Source organism: Heteronotia binoei, chromosome 2, assembly GCF_032191835.1.
Source record: "Heteronotia binoei isolate CCM8104 ecotype False Entrance Well chromosome 2, APGP_CSIRO_Hbin_v1, whole genome shotgun sequence".
In the NCBI taxonomy this organism is placed as follows: Eukaryota; Metazoa; Chordata; class Lepidosauria; order Squamata; family Gekkonidae; genus Heteronotia; species Heteronotia binoei.
In genome coordinates this window covers 184,296,248-184,313,022 of record NC_083224.1, presented here as the reverse complement: position 1 = coordinate 184,313,022, position 16,775 = coordinate 184,296,248, and the positions used below count along the sequence as shown (strand labels likewise).

At 48.2% G+C, this 16,775-nt stretch overlaps 1 protein-coding gene across 1 annotated transcript; it reads right to left on the bottom strand.

Annotated features, from left to right (window-relative positions):
- Positions 1-633: 633 nt before the first annotated feature.
- CTXN1 (cortexin 1) lies at positions 634-16,055 on the bottom strand. Its single transcript, XM_060233389.1, has 3 exons — positions 15,960-16,055; positions 3,041-3,131; positions 634-1,102 (listed from the first exon to the last, which is right to left on the bottom strand). The coding sequence occupies exon 3, from the start codon at positions 931-933 to the stop codon at positions 679-681; it is 255 nt and encodes an 84-aa protein (XP_060089372.1). The 5' UTR covers positions 934-1,102; positions 3,041-3,131; positions 15,960-16,055; the 3' UTR covers positions 634-678.
- Between the last annotated feature and the right edge of the window lie 720 nt (positions 16,056-16,775).

Sequence of the window (16,775 nt, the reverse complement as noted above, 5' to 3'; positions counted from 1 at the left end):
AGGCCCTGTACTAAGAGCCCTGTAAGCTCTTGGAGGATTGGCTACGTCAGGGGTGTGTGTCCTAATATGCAAATGAGTTCCCGTTACAAAAAAAAAGCCCTGCCAATTTTGGGGTCACATTTATGAAAAAGTTGTCTGGCCCTTACTGCCTTTCCAACCCTCTGAGTTCTCCCACTCTCATGGTTTAGATTTAACCCTCCCCATCAAACACACACACACACATACACAACAGTGCTATGCTCTCACCACGCCCTATGACACTTTTCCCTTCCCACCCCAGCCCAATCCCCATCACAAGACACTTAGGATCACAAAAAAACAGAGGTGTTCCTCTCATCCACACACAGAAAAAATGATGGAGAAGGTAGCCTCTAACACACACGCACACACACACACACATTTTGCATCCCCCTGAAACAAATCACCCAACAGTGTTCCATCTCAGCTGAGTTGGTGTGAGCCAGCTCACAGCTTTTTTGCCTCCGGCTCACACAGTTTTGTCTTAGCTCAGGGAAAACCGCCCCAGAGCAAACTAATTTATGCAGCAACTCGCCAATTTCATGCCAGTAACTCACAAAGTGAAATTTTCGCTCACGAGACTCCGCAGCTTAGAGGGAGCACTGCCACCCACCCACCCACCCGCAAACAAGTCAAAGTGCCCCAAAACCGAACCCCACACTACACAAGAGCATAATCAAACTGGCCCCTTTCGAGACCCTCTTTGTGGTCAGTCCAGGAAGAGGCCGGCATCCGACTGTAAGGGTCCAGCAAGATCCGGAAGCAGCGGACCATCAGCATGACCAAGAAAACCAGCAGGAAGATGACGAAGGCGAAGACCGTCTTCTGCTCTGCGTCCATTCCGAGGGTGCCGGGGCCGGGCTCTGACCGTCCTGGGGACAGCAGTTCGTAATCCAAGGTCGAGGCGTCACCCATAATGGCTGGGCAACACGCCCACCTCGCCAATGGCGGTGGAGCCCGGCCCGTCACACACCCTGCATCCTCCAGCGCTGGGAGCGAGTGGCCCTTCCCTCTGGCAAGACACCTACTTCATGGCGGGCAGACGGGAGCCAGCACAGCACCGACAGCCACACGCTTGGGAACACTGGGGAAACAATGACAGCAGGTCACAGGCAAGTCTGTAACATCTGTGTCTCTATGTGTGCACAGCATGAGAGAGTGCAGAAGTTTCAAACATACAGCCCACGGGCTGGATCTGGCCCATTGAGATGATATTGGATTTATTCCCTGCCCTCCACTCCAAATCTCAGAGCCACAGAGCAGCTCACAATCTCCTTTATCTTCCTCCCCCACAACAGACACCCTGTTCAAGTTCTCACTTAGCCACATCTGAGTTCAAGTTCTCACTTAGCCACAAAGTTTGAACCTGTCACACTTGATCTTGTCCTAAGCCAGGGGTGGCTAAACTGTGGTTTGGGAGCCACATGTGGCTCTTGAAGCTCCCACTACCCTGACAGTTGGCTTGGAGAAGGCATGTCTCTCTTTAAATCACTTCTCCAAGCCAAGCCACCTAGTTGCTTAGAGAATGCATTTAAAATTGCTTTCTTTCTACCTCTCCCTCCCCCCCCCATCTATTTGCCTCCCTTCCTTCCTTCCGCCTCTCAAAATCTGACGTTCAAGTCTTGCCGCTCTCAAATATCCAATATATATTTGATGTGGCTCTTATATTAAGCAAGTTTGGCCGCCCCTGTCCTAACCTATCTCACAGAGTTCTCGCAAGGATAAAGGGGAAAGGGGTCATTTGGGCGGGTTCTGCTGGGTTCTTCTAATAGGGTTCTCTGTAAAAAAAAACCAAAAAAACCAAAACCCTCCAAGTGATGAACATGTCTGCTCCACACTAAAGGTTCAGCTAGTAAGCCTGGTACACTCTGTCCCAGGTTTGCAGGGAGGGCGGGGTACAAATAGAAATACATAAAATAAAATAAAATATCCATGGAAGGTCCAAAAGCAGGGTATGGGGGCCAAAGCCCTTCTCTGTAACTGCCACACAGCCGCTGCTATTTAGAGGTACACTGCCCCCGAACATGGAGGCTCCATTTCACCATTATAGATACTGGTGGACAACTCCCTCTTCCTCCTCCATGAATGTGTCCGATTCACACATGAGCTACTGGCCCCTGAGCTAGGGTTGCCAACCTCCAGGTGGGGCCTGGAGATCTCCTACAATCACAACTGATCTCCAGACTACAGAGATCAGTTTCCCCTGGAGAAAAATGGCGGCCTTAGAAAGTGGGCTCTATGGCATATGCTGAGCTCCTCCCCTCCTTAAGCTCTATCTTCCTCAGGCTCCACCCCCCCACCCACATTTTCAGAGTTTCTCAACCCAGATCTTGTAGCAGTGAGTTCCACAAACTAACTTTGTGTTATGGGGAGGACTTCCTTTGTTTCCAGTTGACTCAGCTTCAGTGAGTACTCTGAGCTGTTCTCTTGAAGAAACATCCCTTTGCCCTCTTTGGTGCAGCGGTTAAGGGCGTGGACTCTTATCTGGGAGAACTGGGTTTGAACCCCCACTCCTCTACATATACCTGCTGATGTGACCTTGAATCAGCCACAAGTTCTCTCAAGTTCTGGGAGAGCTCTCTCAACCCCACCTACCTCACAGGGTGTCTGTTGTGGGGAGGGGAAGAGAAAGGAGGTTTGTAAGCTGCTCTGAGACTCCTTTGGCTAGCGAAGGGTGGGGTATAAATCCAAAACTCTTCTCTTCTTCTTCTCCATCTCCTGAATAATTGTAAACATCTTCCTACTGGTTTTTAGCAGAACATCCATTTTCCCAGCTGGGGGCAAGCCACTGATAGCACACAGCAGCCCTGAAGGCATGACACCACCTTCAAACTCTTCCCTTGAGGGGGGGAGCAGTTCACGTGTGCATTTTTAACTAACCACTTTACAAAATGATTCATTTTTGTTCGTTTTGTGATTGCTGATGGGCCAATAAAGGCCGATGTATGTACTGTATGTATGTACCCACATTACAAATGGACAGCCATTTCAGGAAAAGAGAAAAACCAAGACACCGTAATACCTCCCACCTTCTGTTCGACAGCCAGGAAAGGTGGCGACTCATCCTGTCCTGTTGTCTGCTCTCTGGAGGCCAGACAGTCTTCTTCCTCAGCCTGAAAATGGAAGAGAGAACTGGGAATATCCTTTATACAGTTCTATCAGAGCATGTGTAGGGGGGTCAGCTCCAGGTTGGGAGACTTGGGGGGTGGAGCCTGAGGAAGGCGGGGTTTTGGGAGGGGAGGGACTTCAATGGGGTACGATGCCGGAAGTGGGCATTTTCTCTCAGGGAACTGATCTCTTGCCACCACCTGAATGTTGTGCAAACCAAAAGAGAATCACGGCAGAGAGTGACAGGAAAGAACCCACAGGTTCCATGACAACCAGCCTCAAAAAAAACAAATACTTAGAAAGAATAGAAAATATTATTAATACTTATAAACACTCTCATATACAAAAGTTATTCAATTAACATACCCTGATGTTCAGAAAAAAAGGAAAGGTCCCCTGTAGAAGCACCAGTCGTTTCCGACTCTGGGGTGATGTTGTTTTCACAACGTTTTCACGGCAGACTTTTTACGGGGTGGGTTTGCCATTGCCTTCCCCAGTCATTTACACTTTCCCCCCAGCAAGCAGGGTACTCATTTTACCAACCTCGGAAGGATGGAAGGCTGAGTCAACCTCGAGCCAGCTAACTGAAAACCAGCAGAGCCGGGGATCGAACGCAGGTCGTGAGCAGAGCTTAGGACTGCAGTACTGCAGCTTTAACACACTGAGCCATGGGAAACATGTACAGAACACCCATATTAAGTGTAACAGAAGGACATAACAAGTCAAATTTGACTTGTTACAAGTGATTTGAAGTGTTTGGCATTCATACCCTGTATCTGGAATTGACTTTGGGAAATTTGAAGAAGCAAATGTGAAACAAAGGCATTAGTACAACCTTGTCGCTACAGTTGGACTGCTGGCTGTTTTAAAAGACTTGGGCTATAGTGACATCATCCTTCTTCACTTCACCATCAGATTTTCTAGCAAGAGATTTCTGGCATCGGATTTTCTGGCAATCATTGGATTGGTTAAAAGATGGACTCGATTTCTGGTGGTGTTCGAGATGCTCCATGTATAATAAGAGATTGCATTGATTCTACTTTAATCATCACGTCATATTATACAAGCTTTTGTTAAGTTTTTGTGTTGTTTGTTATTATTTGAGGCTGGTAATCACGGAAGCCTTTGGCTTTATTTTTCCTGCAGCCTGGGAACTTGGCAGCCCTAGATTCAGTGTCTGCGCCATGACTCTTTGGTTCTTCTACTCATTTGAATATTTACAACAAAAAGTCTTTACGTCATCATAGAGTGGGTTGGATTGATTCTACATGTGTGGAGCACACAGAGGGAAACATTGCACATAAAGAATCTAGATGCAATCTGACATGCAATTATATTCAGCCAGCCACTTCTTGCACTGTGACATCAATGTGCAAGTGTATTGAGAAAACTCCACCAAAAAAAGCAGGCTTCCTCTGTTTTCCGTTTTATCATTTCAGATTTCTCCATGTGACCTGTTTCAACCCATGGGCTGGAGCACACACGTTCATCGGGAAGGCCCCAAACTCTCCTGGAATTCGACAAACTATTCAGGATAGGGTTGCCAAGTCCAATTCAAGAAATATCTGGGGACTTTGGGGGGTGGAGCCAGGAGACCTTGGGGGTGGAGCCAGGAGCAAGGGTGTGACAAGCAGAATTGAACTCCAAAGGAAGTTCTGGCCATCACATTTAAAGAGACCACACACTTTTTAAATGCCTCCCCTACATTGGAAATAATGAAGGATGGGGCACCTTCTTTGGGGGCTCATAGAATTGGACTCCCTGGTCCAATCCTTTTGAAACTTGGAGGGTATTTAGGGGAAGGGCACTGGATGCTATGTTGAAAATTTCATGCTTCTATTTCAAAAAACAGCCCCCTGGAGCCCCACATACCCACAGATCAATTCTCCATTCTACCCTATGGGAATCGGTCTCCATAGGGAATAATGGAGTGCCCAGCAGACTTTCCCCTCTCCCTTTTTGATGACTTTGAAGCAGGGGGAGGACCTCCAAACCAAGGGATCCCCTGTCCCCATTTGGGGACTGGCAACCCTAATTCAGGGCATTTTTACCAAGGTCATAAGGCTTCACCCTAACCCGGATGGCCCAGGGTAGCCGGATCATAGAAGCTAAGCAGGGTCAGCCCCAGTTAGTTCTTGGATGGGAAACCACCAAAGAAATCCAGAGCTTCTATACAGAGGCAGGCAATGGCAAACCACCTCTGTTTGCCTCTGGTCTTGAACATTTGACAGGGTCACCATAAGTTGGCTGTGACTTGTCGGCCGTTTCCATCACCACCACTAGGAGTCCCTTATAATCAGGGCGTTTTTTGTAGAAAAACCCCAGCCGGAACTCATTTGTATCTTAGGCCACACCCCCTGACATCACCATTGTTTCACACAGGGCTCTTTTGTAGAAAAAGTTCAGCAGGAATTCATTTGCATATCAGGCCACACCCCATGACACCAAAGTAAAAAAAAAAGCCCTGATTATAATGGAATCATTCAGGAAGATGCTTTTCAAAGAAGACTGCAGATTTATATCCCACTCTTCTTTCTGAATCAGTCTCAGAGCAGCTTACAATCTTCTCCCCCCACAACAGACACCCTGTGAGGTGGGTGGGGCTGAGAGAGCTCTCACAGCAGCTGCCTTTTCAAGGACAACTCCTACGAAAGCTATGGCTGATCGAAGGCCATTCCAGCAGCTGCAAGTGGAGGAGTGGGGAATCAAACCCAGTTCTTCCAGATAAGAGTCCGCACACTTAACCACTACAACAAACTGGCTAAAGCAGTGGTCCCCAACCTTTTAGGCACCAGGGACCAGTTTTGTGGAAGGCAATTTTTCCACAGACCGGGGGAGGGGAGGGGGGGCGATGGTTTCGGGATGATACGATTTGTGCACTTTTCATTGGTGTGGTGGTTAAGTGTGCAGATTCTTATCTGGAAGAACTAGGTTTGATTCCCCACTCCTCCACTTGCAGCTGCTGGAATGGCCTTGGGTCAGCCAGAGCTCTTGTAGGAGTTGTCCTTGAAAGGGTTCTCTCAGCCGCACCTACCTCATAGGATGTCCTGCTGTGGGAGAAGAAGATAAAGGAGATTGTGAGCTGCTCTGAGATTCAAAGTGGAGGGCAGGATGTAAATCCAATGTTGTCTTATTATTATTATTACTACATTGTAACATATAATCAAATAATTATACAACTCACGGCCCGGTTGCTAATAGTCCAGGGATTGGTACTGGTCCGCGGCCCGGAGGTTGGGGACCCCTGGGCTAAAGGGGCTGTGGCCTATATTGCTATGTATAGCTCAAGTTGCCAGCTCTGGCTGGGAAATTCCTGGAGATTTTAGGGGTGGAGCCTGGGGAGGGCAGAGTTTGGGGAAGGGAGGAGCATCATCAGGATACGATGCCACAGAAGTCACTCTCCAAAGCCCCCATTTTCTCCAGAGGAGCTGATCCTGGTCTCCGGGAGATCAACTGTAATAGCGGGAAATCTCCAGGTGCCACCTGGAGTTTGGTAACCCTCCACAGTACATGCTATCTGTTGCAATAGGTATTATCCTTAGTTTTAACATCTGCAATTCTATTCCTAAGACACTGCTGATTGAACGTGTCATCTTGCTGACCGCATCGACTTAGACTGCGTAATCAGCCTTGAGTCTCAGTTGAGAAAAGGTGGACTCTAAAGTAAGTAAGTACTGCAGTCGGAGTCCTCTGCTCACAACATGTTCGATCCCAGCGGAAGCTGGGTTTTCAGGTAGCTGGCTCAAGGTTGACTCAGCCTTCCGAGGTCGGTAAAATGAGTACCCAGCTTGCTGGGGGGGAAAGTGTAGACGACTGGGGAAGGCAATGGCAAACCACCCAGTAAAAAGTCTGCCGTGAAAATGTTGTGAAAGCAACGTCACCCCAGGGTCGAAAACGACTGGTGCTAGCACAGGGGACTACCTTTACCTTTTTTTTTAAAGTAAGTAAAGTATAATAATAAATAAAACAAATGAGTAAGATACCACCAAAAAAGAGAAGGATCTCGTCGCAATCAATACATGCAACTGCATTGAGTTTGCTGTTTTGCAGTTTTCTCTACGGATGCCAGTTAAACAGAGGAGCGAAAGAAAGAGACAGAAGGAATCGAGAGCTGGAGCCAACGGCTCTTATGCTCTATCCAGAATTAATTTTAGAAAACTCCAAAAATAAATTAAGGAGGATTGGGATGGAGGCCAGATTGGAATCCGCTCACCCCTAAAACAAATGAGAAGGACTAGCGCTAAAAAGTGCGCTGCGTATAAAATTGACTTCTAAATGTGTAACCGACTGATAGAATTGCAGTTTTTCTCCATAAAGTTCTAGCCTTCCTCAAATCTTGGCCGCCCAGTCTTCCATTGTATGGGTTTCACTTTTATCCCCTCCCTGCAGCTTTGCAGGCGGTGCCCTGAAGGCCAGCAGAAAGAAAAAAAAGAAAAAAAAAACCATGGCGGGGAGAGAAAAACCTCCTCCCATTTCATCAGCATTTATTAAAAACCAGTTCCCTTAGCAACTGTTTAAAAGGAGACGGTACTGAGGAGATCAGAAGAAAGAGAGACAGACAGATAAGGGAACACAATCAACACAGACCAAAGAAATTATCTTTTTTTTTTTGAGGCAAAAGGGTACTTGTCATCATGCAAACACGCAGACAAAAGCGAGTGCTGAACAGAAATACAACGAGGGATGGATCCTCCACCAGACTTCTGTGGAAGCTCCATAAAAAGCCCCCATCCCAAAAAGAAGGAGCTCCTTGAGATCATATCGCTTTCCTTCACTTATACCCTGTTTTTCTCCCCAGTGGGGAGACCCAAAGCAGCTTACATTATTCATCCCTCCTCCAGCAGAAAAGAGTAAGAGCCCAGTAGCACCTTATAGACCAGGGGTGGCAAAACTTCTAACATAAGAGCCACTTAGAATAAACACCAGATGTTTGAGAGATGGGAGGGAGGGAGGGAGGGAGGGAGGGAGGAAGGAAGGAAGGAAGGAAGGAAGGAAGGAAGGAAGGAAGGAAGGAAGGAAGGAAGGAAGGAAGGAAGGAAGGAAGGAAGGAAGGAAGGAAGGAAGGAAGGAAGGAAGGAAGGAAGGAAGGAAGGAAGGAAGGAAGGAAGGAAGGAAGGAAGGAAGGAAAGCAACATTAATTTTAAATGTTTTTTTCCAAGCTGCTGGCTGGCTTAGCTTGGAGAAGTGATTTAAAGAGACAAATGACTTCTCCAAGCTGGGGCTTCGAGAGCCACACAATATGTGTGAAAGAGCCACATGAGACTCCCGAGCCACAGTTTGGCCACCCCTGTTATAGACTAACAAAATTTGTGGCAGGGTAGCAGCTTTCATGAGTCAGTCCTCATTTAGCAGTGAGCCATGAAAGCTCATATCCTGCCACAAATTCTGTTAGTCTTTACAGCACCACTGGACTCTTGCCCTTTTCTGTTGCTATGGACCGACTAACATGGCAGCTTCCCATTTGGAGCTCTCTCTCCTCCAGTTTATCCTCACAACAGCTCTGAAAGGTAGACTGGCCCAAGGTCACTCAACAACAGGGCCTTTTTTTGTAGCAGGAACTTATTTGCATGTTAGGCTACACCCCCACATCACCATTGTGCCACACGGGGCTTTTTTGTAGAAAAAGCCCAGCACGGACTCATTTACATATCAGGCCACACCCCCTGATGCCAAGCCAGCTGGAACTGGGTTCCATTGCATTCCTGCTCAAAAAAAGCCCCGGTTCCATCCATCTCTTATGGATAAGAGCCCCGGAGCTTGTTCCTGGCTGCTGTTGGAACCCAAAATCTGCACGGTGGAGGAACTTGGGGCTTCTGCCCTCTGGTCCAAACCCAGCTGGAACTGGGTTCCATTGCATTCCTGCTCAAAAAAAGCCCCGGTTCCATCCATCTCTTATGGATAAGAGCCCCGGAGCTTGTTCCTGGCTGCTGTTGGAACCCAAAATCTGCACGGTGGAGGAACTGGGGGCTTCTGCCCTCTGGTCCAAACTTTTCAGGCTGCCCTCTGGTCCAAACTTTTCTTCAATTGTCATCGCTTACCTGAGTGTAACGCAGCCTCCTCCGTCATCAAAACCAGGCACCCTCCTGTTCCCGGCTATAATTTCTCTGATGATCTCAATGGCATTAATCTATAATCCAGCCCTTTGGAGGCTGCCAGTCCCCAGCTTATGGATTTACGCTTCTGCTCCCCCGTTGGGACTGATTGAAATTAATTGGTACCAACTGGTTTGCAGGGGAGAGATAATCACCTAGGAATCTCCGCCCTGCCAAGTCCCCCCAGCTGCCAAAAAAAGGGAGCAAGCAAACGGGGGAGGATCAGAGGAATATGATAGCAAACTGTAGGGTGAGAATTATTAGGAAAGGGGTTGAAAATAGGACAGGCAGTACTGGGATGCGATCGGAATTCAGGAAGGATGTGGTAGAATTGGTACTAGTGCAAAAAAAGGCAGCCTGAGAGGGGAAGCACCTTTGCCGCAAGGAAAGGCTAAAGCATCTGAGATTTTTTTCTGGTTCTTAGGACAAAACGGGTGGGAGGGACATGAGAGAAGTTTATAAGATGGCTTGCGTGGTGCAATATTGAAAATAGAGATTTTTTTTTCTCCAATTACTCCAAGGCACCTAATGACATTGATGGGCAGCAGATTCGAGATGGGGTGGGGGGGGAGAATCCCCTTTTATTCATATACAGACAGGATTGCCAAGTCTCTCCGCCGTTCCGGCGGGGGACTCTTCTCACGCACAATGCAATGGCATCAAGTGGAAGTGACATTATCGTGCTGGGCACGTCGCACTGTGGACACTCTAGGATTCACAGTGAAACTCTATGGAACCATAGAGCATCTGGTTCTATGGAACCATAGAGTTTTATCATAAATTCTAGAGCATCCATGGTTCAACAGGTTGGGCCCCCCAAATCGGGGGATCCCCCACCCCTGGCAGAAGCTTGGCAGCCCTACACACAGAATGAACCTGGGGAACTTACTGCCACAAGATGGAGTGCTAGCTCTGTCTGGGAAGCAACAAGTTGTTTCTAGAAGAAGAAGATGATGAAGAAGAAGAAGAAGAAGAAGACAAAAGCAAAGAAGACAAAGACAACAGAGAAGACAATGAAGAAGACAAGATGAAGTTGATGAAGAAGAAGAGTTGGATTTACACCCTGTCCTTCACTCAAAGTGGCTTACAATCACCTTCCCTTCCTCTCCCCACAACAGGCACTTTATGAGGCAGGTGGGGCTGAGAGAGCTCTGAGAGAACTGTGACTGGCCCAAAGTTACCCAGGTGGCTTCATGTGGAGGAGGAGTGAAATCAAACCCAGTGCTCCAGATTAGAGTCTGCAGCTCTTAACTACTACACCAAACTGGGAGAATACCCTTTGAAACAAGGTGTATGTGACACACCATGTGACACAGACACAACATGGTGATGATATTTTCAAGGACAGGAGGAGAAACTGAAAATGTTTGCTCAATCCTGTGCACAAAAATAACTCATTTTGATAAGGAGGAGTTTAATTTTTTACATACTGGGTGGGGGAGGTCACTTTCTGGCTTAACAGTGACTTCTGTTTTCAGATTTAGGGAGCTAAAATGATCACCTGCACCTTGCAGTAAAAGGGGATTTTCCTGAGGCTGGTTCAAAAGTTGACGACTCAACTGAACCAGCATAACCCACAAGAGGTGGAGGGCAGGTTGCCACTTTTCAAAAATTGGTCTTACTCCTCTGCCATTACTGCATTTCAACACATGGGCTGTAGCTTTCCCGTGTCATGATCTCCAAGCCAGGACAGTTTTGCCTGCTCAGATCTAGCTTTGGATTTGTAGTTACAAAGCGCAGCAACACAGTTAGAGGAACACTCGGCAAGCCACAAAGGATTGGGAGGGGCCTGTTCGGTGGTAGCCCCCCCCAAACAAAAAAAATTCTAAAGCAACTACTGAGCTTCCTCTTCCCTCGGAAAACAAAATCAAAAGGTGCCAATTATTGATTCCTTTCACTGACTGACTTCATTTATACCCTACATTTCTCTCCAGCTGTCAGCTGGCCAAAGCAAAAAGCCCCAAATCTGGCACAGCTTCCTTCTGTGCCTTCAATACCAAATTGTTATGGATAAATCTGCTTTTGTGGGCTCAATATTAACACATGTTCATCCCTGTGAATCAAACTGAAGCGATTCTGTTTTTCTTCTTCCTACAAGGAGTCCAGGGGGGCAGGGGTGGAATTCTAGCAGGAGCTCCTTTGCCTATTAGGCCCACCCCCCCCCCCATGTAGCCAGTCCTCCAAGAGCTTACCAAAAACAGCCTTGTAAGCTCTTGGAGGATTGGTTACATCAGGGGGTGTGGCCTAATAGGCAAAGGAGCTCCTGCTAGAATTCCACCCATGCAGGGGGCATTCACGGCTTTCCCCTCTTTTGTTTTGTCCTGCATCCCCCTGCATAGTTGGATGCGCTAAAAAAACATGGCCGGGCCTGCTCTCATCAAGCCAATTTTATGGCAGAGCTGAGATCTGAACTCAGGTCTCCCCAGTCTTAACCAGTGTATCCGGCTCACTCTCAAAGCTAATGAGTCTGGTTCCAAAGTTGGCCATGGAGGGCCAACCACCCAAATCATGATGAGTGACTGAATTTCCCCCATCTCCTCCTTAATGGTTCTGAAATGCCTCTGTAGTTCCAGTTCCCCAAAGGAAAATTGCTCAGATTAGTTTCAGCTTCAAAACGCAAGCCGCTGGCCATGGTGATCCTTCCCCTCATTGGAATCTGGATGACACACCACAGAAAAGCAATTGTAACAGACACAAACACACACCCTGCACAAGATCCAGAGCATGAGTTATTGGAAAAGAACTTTGGTCCACTGGGCCATACATTTGGAGAAAGGGTGCTTCAACAATGTACACTTCAGCATGAGGAGGAAGAGGAGGAGGATTATTTATACCCCACCCTTCAGAGCAACTTACAGTTGCCTTCCTTTCCTCTCCCCACAACAGACACCCTGTGAGGGAGGTGGGGCTGAGAGAGCTCTACGAGAACTGCTCTTGAGAGAACAGCTCTGAGGAAACTGTGACTGACCCAAGGTCACCCAGCTGGCTTCATGTGAAGGAGTGGGAAATCAAACCCGGTTCTCCAGATCAGAGCCTACCGCTCTTAACCACTCCATCAAACTGTACAATGTACACCAAACTGTACCACCACACCAAGCTGGCTGACAGAAGGCAGGGAAAGTATCAAACATTGGAAGGTGTTCAAAAATACAAATTTATGTTTATTTACTTCATTTATACCGCAGCTTCCTCCACAATGGATGAGGTTGCCAAGCCTGGGTTTGGAAATACCTGGTGATTTTTGGGGTGGAGCCTCAGGAGGGCGGGGTTTGGGAAGAGGTGGGACTTCAGTGGGATATAGAGCCCACCTTTCAGAAGTGGCCATTTTCTGAACTGAACTTGGTCTCCCGGCGATCAATTGTAATGCCAGGAGATTTCCATCCACCATCAGGAGGCTGGCAAAACTTCCAATGCAGACCCAAAACAGCTTACACCATGTTCCTCTCCTCCATTCTGCCTTTGCAACAGCAGCCCTGTGAGGTAGGTTAGGCTGAGAGCATTTGACTAGCCCAATGACACCTAGCAAGCTTCCAAGGCAGAGTGGGGATTCGAACCTGGCTCTCCCAGATCCAAACAACTACACCAGGGTGGCCAAACTGTGGCTCGGGAACCATATGTGGTTCTTCCACAAATACTGTGTGCAATGTTCCCTCTAAGCTGCAGAGTCTTGTGAGCAAAAATTCCACTTTGTGAGCTACTGGTATTAAAGTTGTGAGCTACTGCATACATTAGTTTGCTCTGGGGCCGTTTTTCCTGAGCTGAGACAAAAATGTGTGAGCTGGAGGCTAAAAATCTGTGAGCTAGCTCACACTAATTGCTTAGAAGGAACACTGATTGTGTGGCTCTTAAAGGCCTCCCTCCACCTTGTCAGCTGACCTGGAAAAGGCATTTGTCTCTTTAAATCACTTCGCCAAGCCAGCCAGCGACTTGGAGAATGCATTTAGTGTTAACGTTGCTTTCTTTCTACCTCCCTCCCCCCATCAATTTCCTTTCTTTCTATCTTTCTTTCAATTTTCCCACCCTTGTGGCTTTCAAACATCTGACGTTCATATCTTACAGCTCTCAAAACCTGATGTTTATTCTATGTGGCTTTTAACGTTAAGCACGTTTGGCCACCCTTGCACTACACCATCCAAAGCGGACCAGCTAAGGATTCCTAATGCCCTGTTTCTGCTTTGGACTAGGCTCTTTGGAACAGAACACCAAAATCCAGAGTGGGAGAACTTTGATGAGATATAGTCTTCCAAATTCCCAACCACAAGTTAATTCCCTCCTCTCCTGAGCTGGCAAATCAATGCTACCCAAAACCCAAGGCACAATTACAGGGAACGCTGGAAATCTGCTGGATGCATGTGAGACATTGATAACAATAGTCTTTCCTAGCAATCTAAGCCAGCGGTCCCTAACCTTTTTGGTACCAGGGACCAGATTTGCAGAAGACAATTTTTCCAGGGACCGAGGGCGGGGGGGGGGATGGTTTCGGGATGATACAACTGTGCACTTCATTTCTGTTAGTCTGGTGTAGTGGTTAAGTGTGCAAACTCTTATCTGGGAGAACCGGGTTTGATTCCCCACTCCTCCACTTGCAGCTGCTTGAATGGTCTTGGGTCAGCCATAGCTCTGGCAGAGGTTGTCCTTGAAAGGGCAGCTGCTGGGAGAGCCCTCTCCAGCCCCACCCACCTCGCAGGGTGTTTGTTGTGGAGGGGAAGGTAAAGGAGATTGTAAGCTGCTCTGAGACTCTGAAAATTGGAGTAGAGGGACGGATATAAATCCAATGTCATCATCGTATTATCATCATCATCATTATTGCTACATTGTGATATATTATGAAATAATTATACAACTCACAGCCCGGTTGCTAACAGGCCATGGACCGGTACTGGTCCACCCCCCGAGGGTTGGGGACCCCTGATCTAAGCCAACAGCTGCCTTCCCTCCCCTTATGGTGACAGTGAGTTCCACAAACTTATGCTGCATAATGTGAATGTACAATGGGTACATTCACAAACCAATTGCCCTCTCACCACACCCCCTCCAGCCTAGAAATAGTAGCTCGTCAGCAGCCCTGGCCTCACTCAATGCACAGCAGCCAAGAAGGTCAGAACGCCTGCTCCGGCTGCAACGCCACTGAGGATGTTCTCCGCAGCTGAGAATGAAACGTCTGGAAGAAAAACTTTCTCCAGTAGAACACGGCACTTGAGCCCGAAAGATTCTACAAGCCCTAATGTGAAGGAACATTCCCAACCCCCTGCTAAAAATCCCAGGGAACAGTTTCTTAGAGAGGACCGCTTTGAGGGGGAAGGGGCTGAAAATGCCCAGGAGAAAACACTGACTGTTGCACTCTCAGATCTGAAACGTGCTTACACGTAACAGAACACAATAGGGCTTGCTTCTGAGTGAATGTGCTCTGGGTGGCTGAGATATAGGGCCAGGCCTTGCACCATTCAAGCTGGGGTTCAGCCCCAGAACCTCCACAGTAAACCCAGGGCCTGACCTAGACTGTCTGGTACCCTAGGCAAGGCTAACTTCTGGTCCTCCCCCTCCCCACACACTGATAATGTCACTCAGTCACATGGGGGCACTGAATCTGGTGCCCACAGAAGGCTGGCACCCTAGGCAATCACCTAGTTCCCAGTGGCAGGGCTAACCCTGAGTAAACTCCTGAATCCCAGAGTCAGGAGGCAACATCAGGGGAAGGCCGCAGCTTCTATGCCCTGTTGTTGCCCCTCTGTAGGAACTGGTGGGTCAGTGCATGAGACAGGATGCTGGACTGGATGGACCACTGGTCTGAGCTCTTTGTTGACTCCAGTGGCCACCCAGGATAACAAACTCAGAAAGCTGAAACAATCAGATCATGACTTTGTCCCCCATGAAGTCACCATATCACACAGTGCCATCCGTCAGAGGTGGAAATTCCAGGCTGGTACGACCCCAGCCACCTCCTGTATTGTCAGCCACCTCTTGACGCCCATAATAGACAAAAAGCCCAGCAATAATTCATTTGCATATTAGGCCACACCCCCGGCATCACCATTGTTTCACACAGGGCTTTTCTGTCGAAAAGGCCCAGCAGGAACTCATTTGCATATTAAGTGACACACCCCTGACACCAAGCCAGCCAAAACTGCGTTCCTGCTCAAAAAAAGCCCCGACAGAGAGAGTTTTCACTGTTCCCAAAGCAGTAACAGTCAGTGCTTAGTGAAACTCACAAGGATCAAGTTATGAGACACCCCCGGAGCATTTATTCAAATTTCTGAATGCTGAACGCCTCTATTTTTCTGAACTCACATTAGAAACACGTTTTGCTTGCATGTCCACAAAAAGTAAATAAATAGAAAGTCTCGCTCTTAAAAGAGGGCAACCGTCAACCCCACCCCCCAAAAAACAATTCCATGTAAATCACCGACTGGAAGGAGGCAAGCTAAGGATCAGTTGCACACGCAGAGTTGTGACAGACAGCCTCTCCTCGGAGGTAGACAGATCCTGCTGCTCTCCACATCCAGAGGAATGGAACCATTTCACAGAGACGCAGAATTTGCCCTCCCCTTGGGCAAGTCTAGAACTTTGTGCAGAGAAGCAACAAGGAACCACCTGTTGCTACATAAATGATCTGAGATCAGAGGAGACTTCACTTGTTTACAGGAGGCAGCTTGAAAAGACACCCCCCCTCCAAAAAAAAGCCCAACATTTCCTTCTCCCCCAAACCTCTGCCCCCCTTCAGGGAAAGGGTGTGGCACAGACCTGTTGATTCCTGGCGAGGCGGTGCCCTCTCGTCCGTCAGCCACGCTGCCAGCTGCGTGCCATCTCGCAAGAGGAGGAACGGCTGGAGGGAGAGAAGCTCGCTGCTTTTCGCAGACACCCCCAGTCGGTTCCTATGGAGACAGAGAATCAATTATAGCCACAGAGGTGAGGTTGGCAGGACCTTGTGGGGGGGGGGCACGCAAACTGGACGGAAAGAGAGAGAAGGTGCCCCAGCAATGACAGGGTCAGGCTTTGGTTTGCTCCGCAACGGTGCAGGCAGAGCCCTCGCCTCTCCAAAAAAGACATCGGAGGATGCAAAGACAAGATTGCATGGAAAACGCAAGCTTCGCCGAGGAGGATTTGCACAGAATGGTGTCTCATCAGCCGGGGAAGGGCGGGGGTGGGGGCGCTTGGATCACAGGCTTGTTTGCCTGCAAAATTCACAAATCCCCCCTTTTTACAGTAGTCCCGGTTCTGGATGTGAGCAGCCCTTTGCGAATGGGCTCGAAATGCTACACCATGGGAGGGCACGAGCCCGCTAAAGGCGTGAAGTGATTCTGGCGCAGCTTTCGAAGGGATCACAAAGATCATGTTTGGAATCAAGTTTTCTGTAAACACCAGGGGCCTGATCCGACCCAAGTCAAGCACCTGAAATGCTCACGGGGGGGTGGGGGGGGAGAGAGAGCTGTTACACGCAAGCTGGATAGTGCTGAGTGAAAGAACAGCGTTACTGACTTGGAAATATTAGACCAGGCTTATCAAGATTTCCCTGGTACTTTGCTGATTACCTAGTTTCCTGTTTCCATCAAGGGCAGG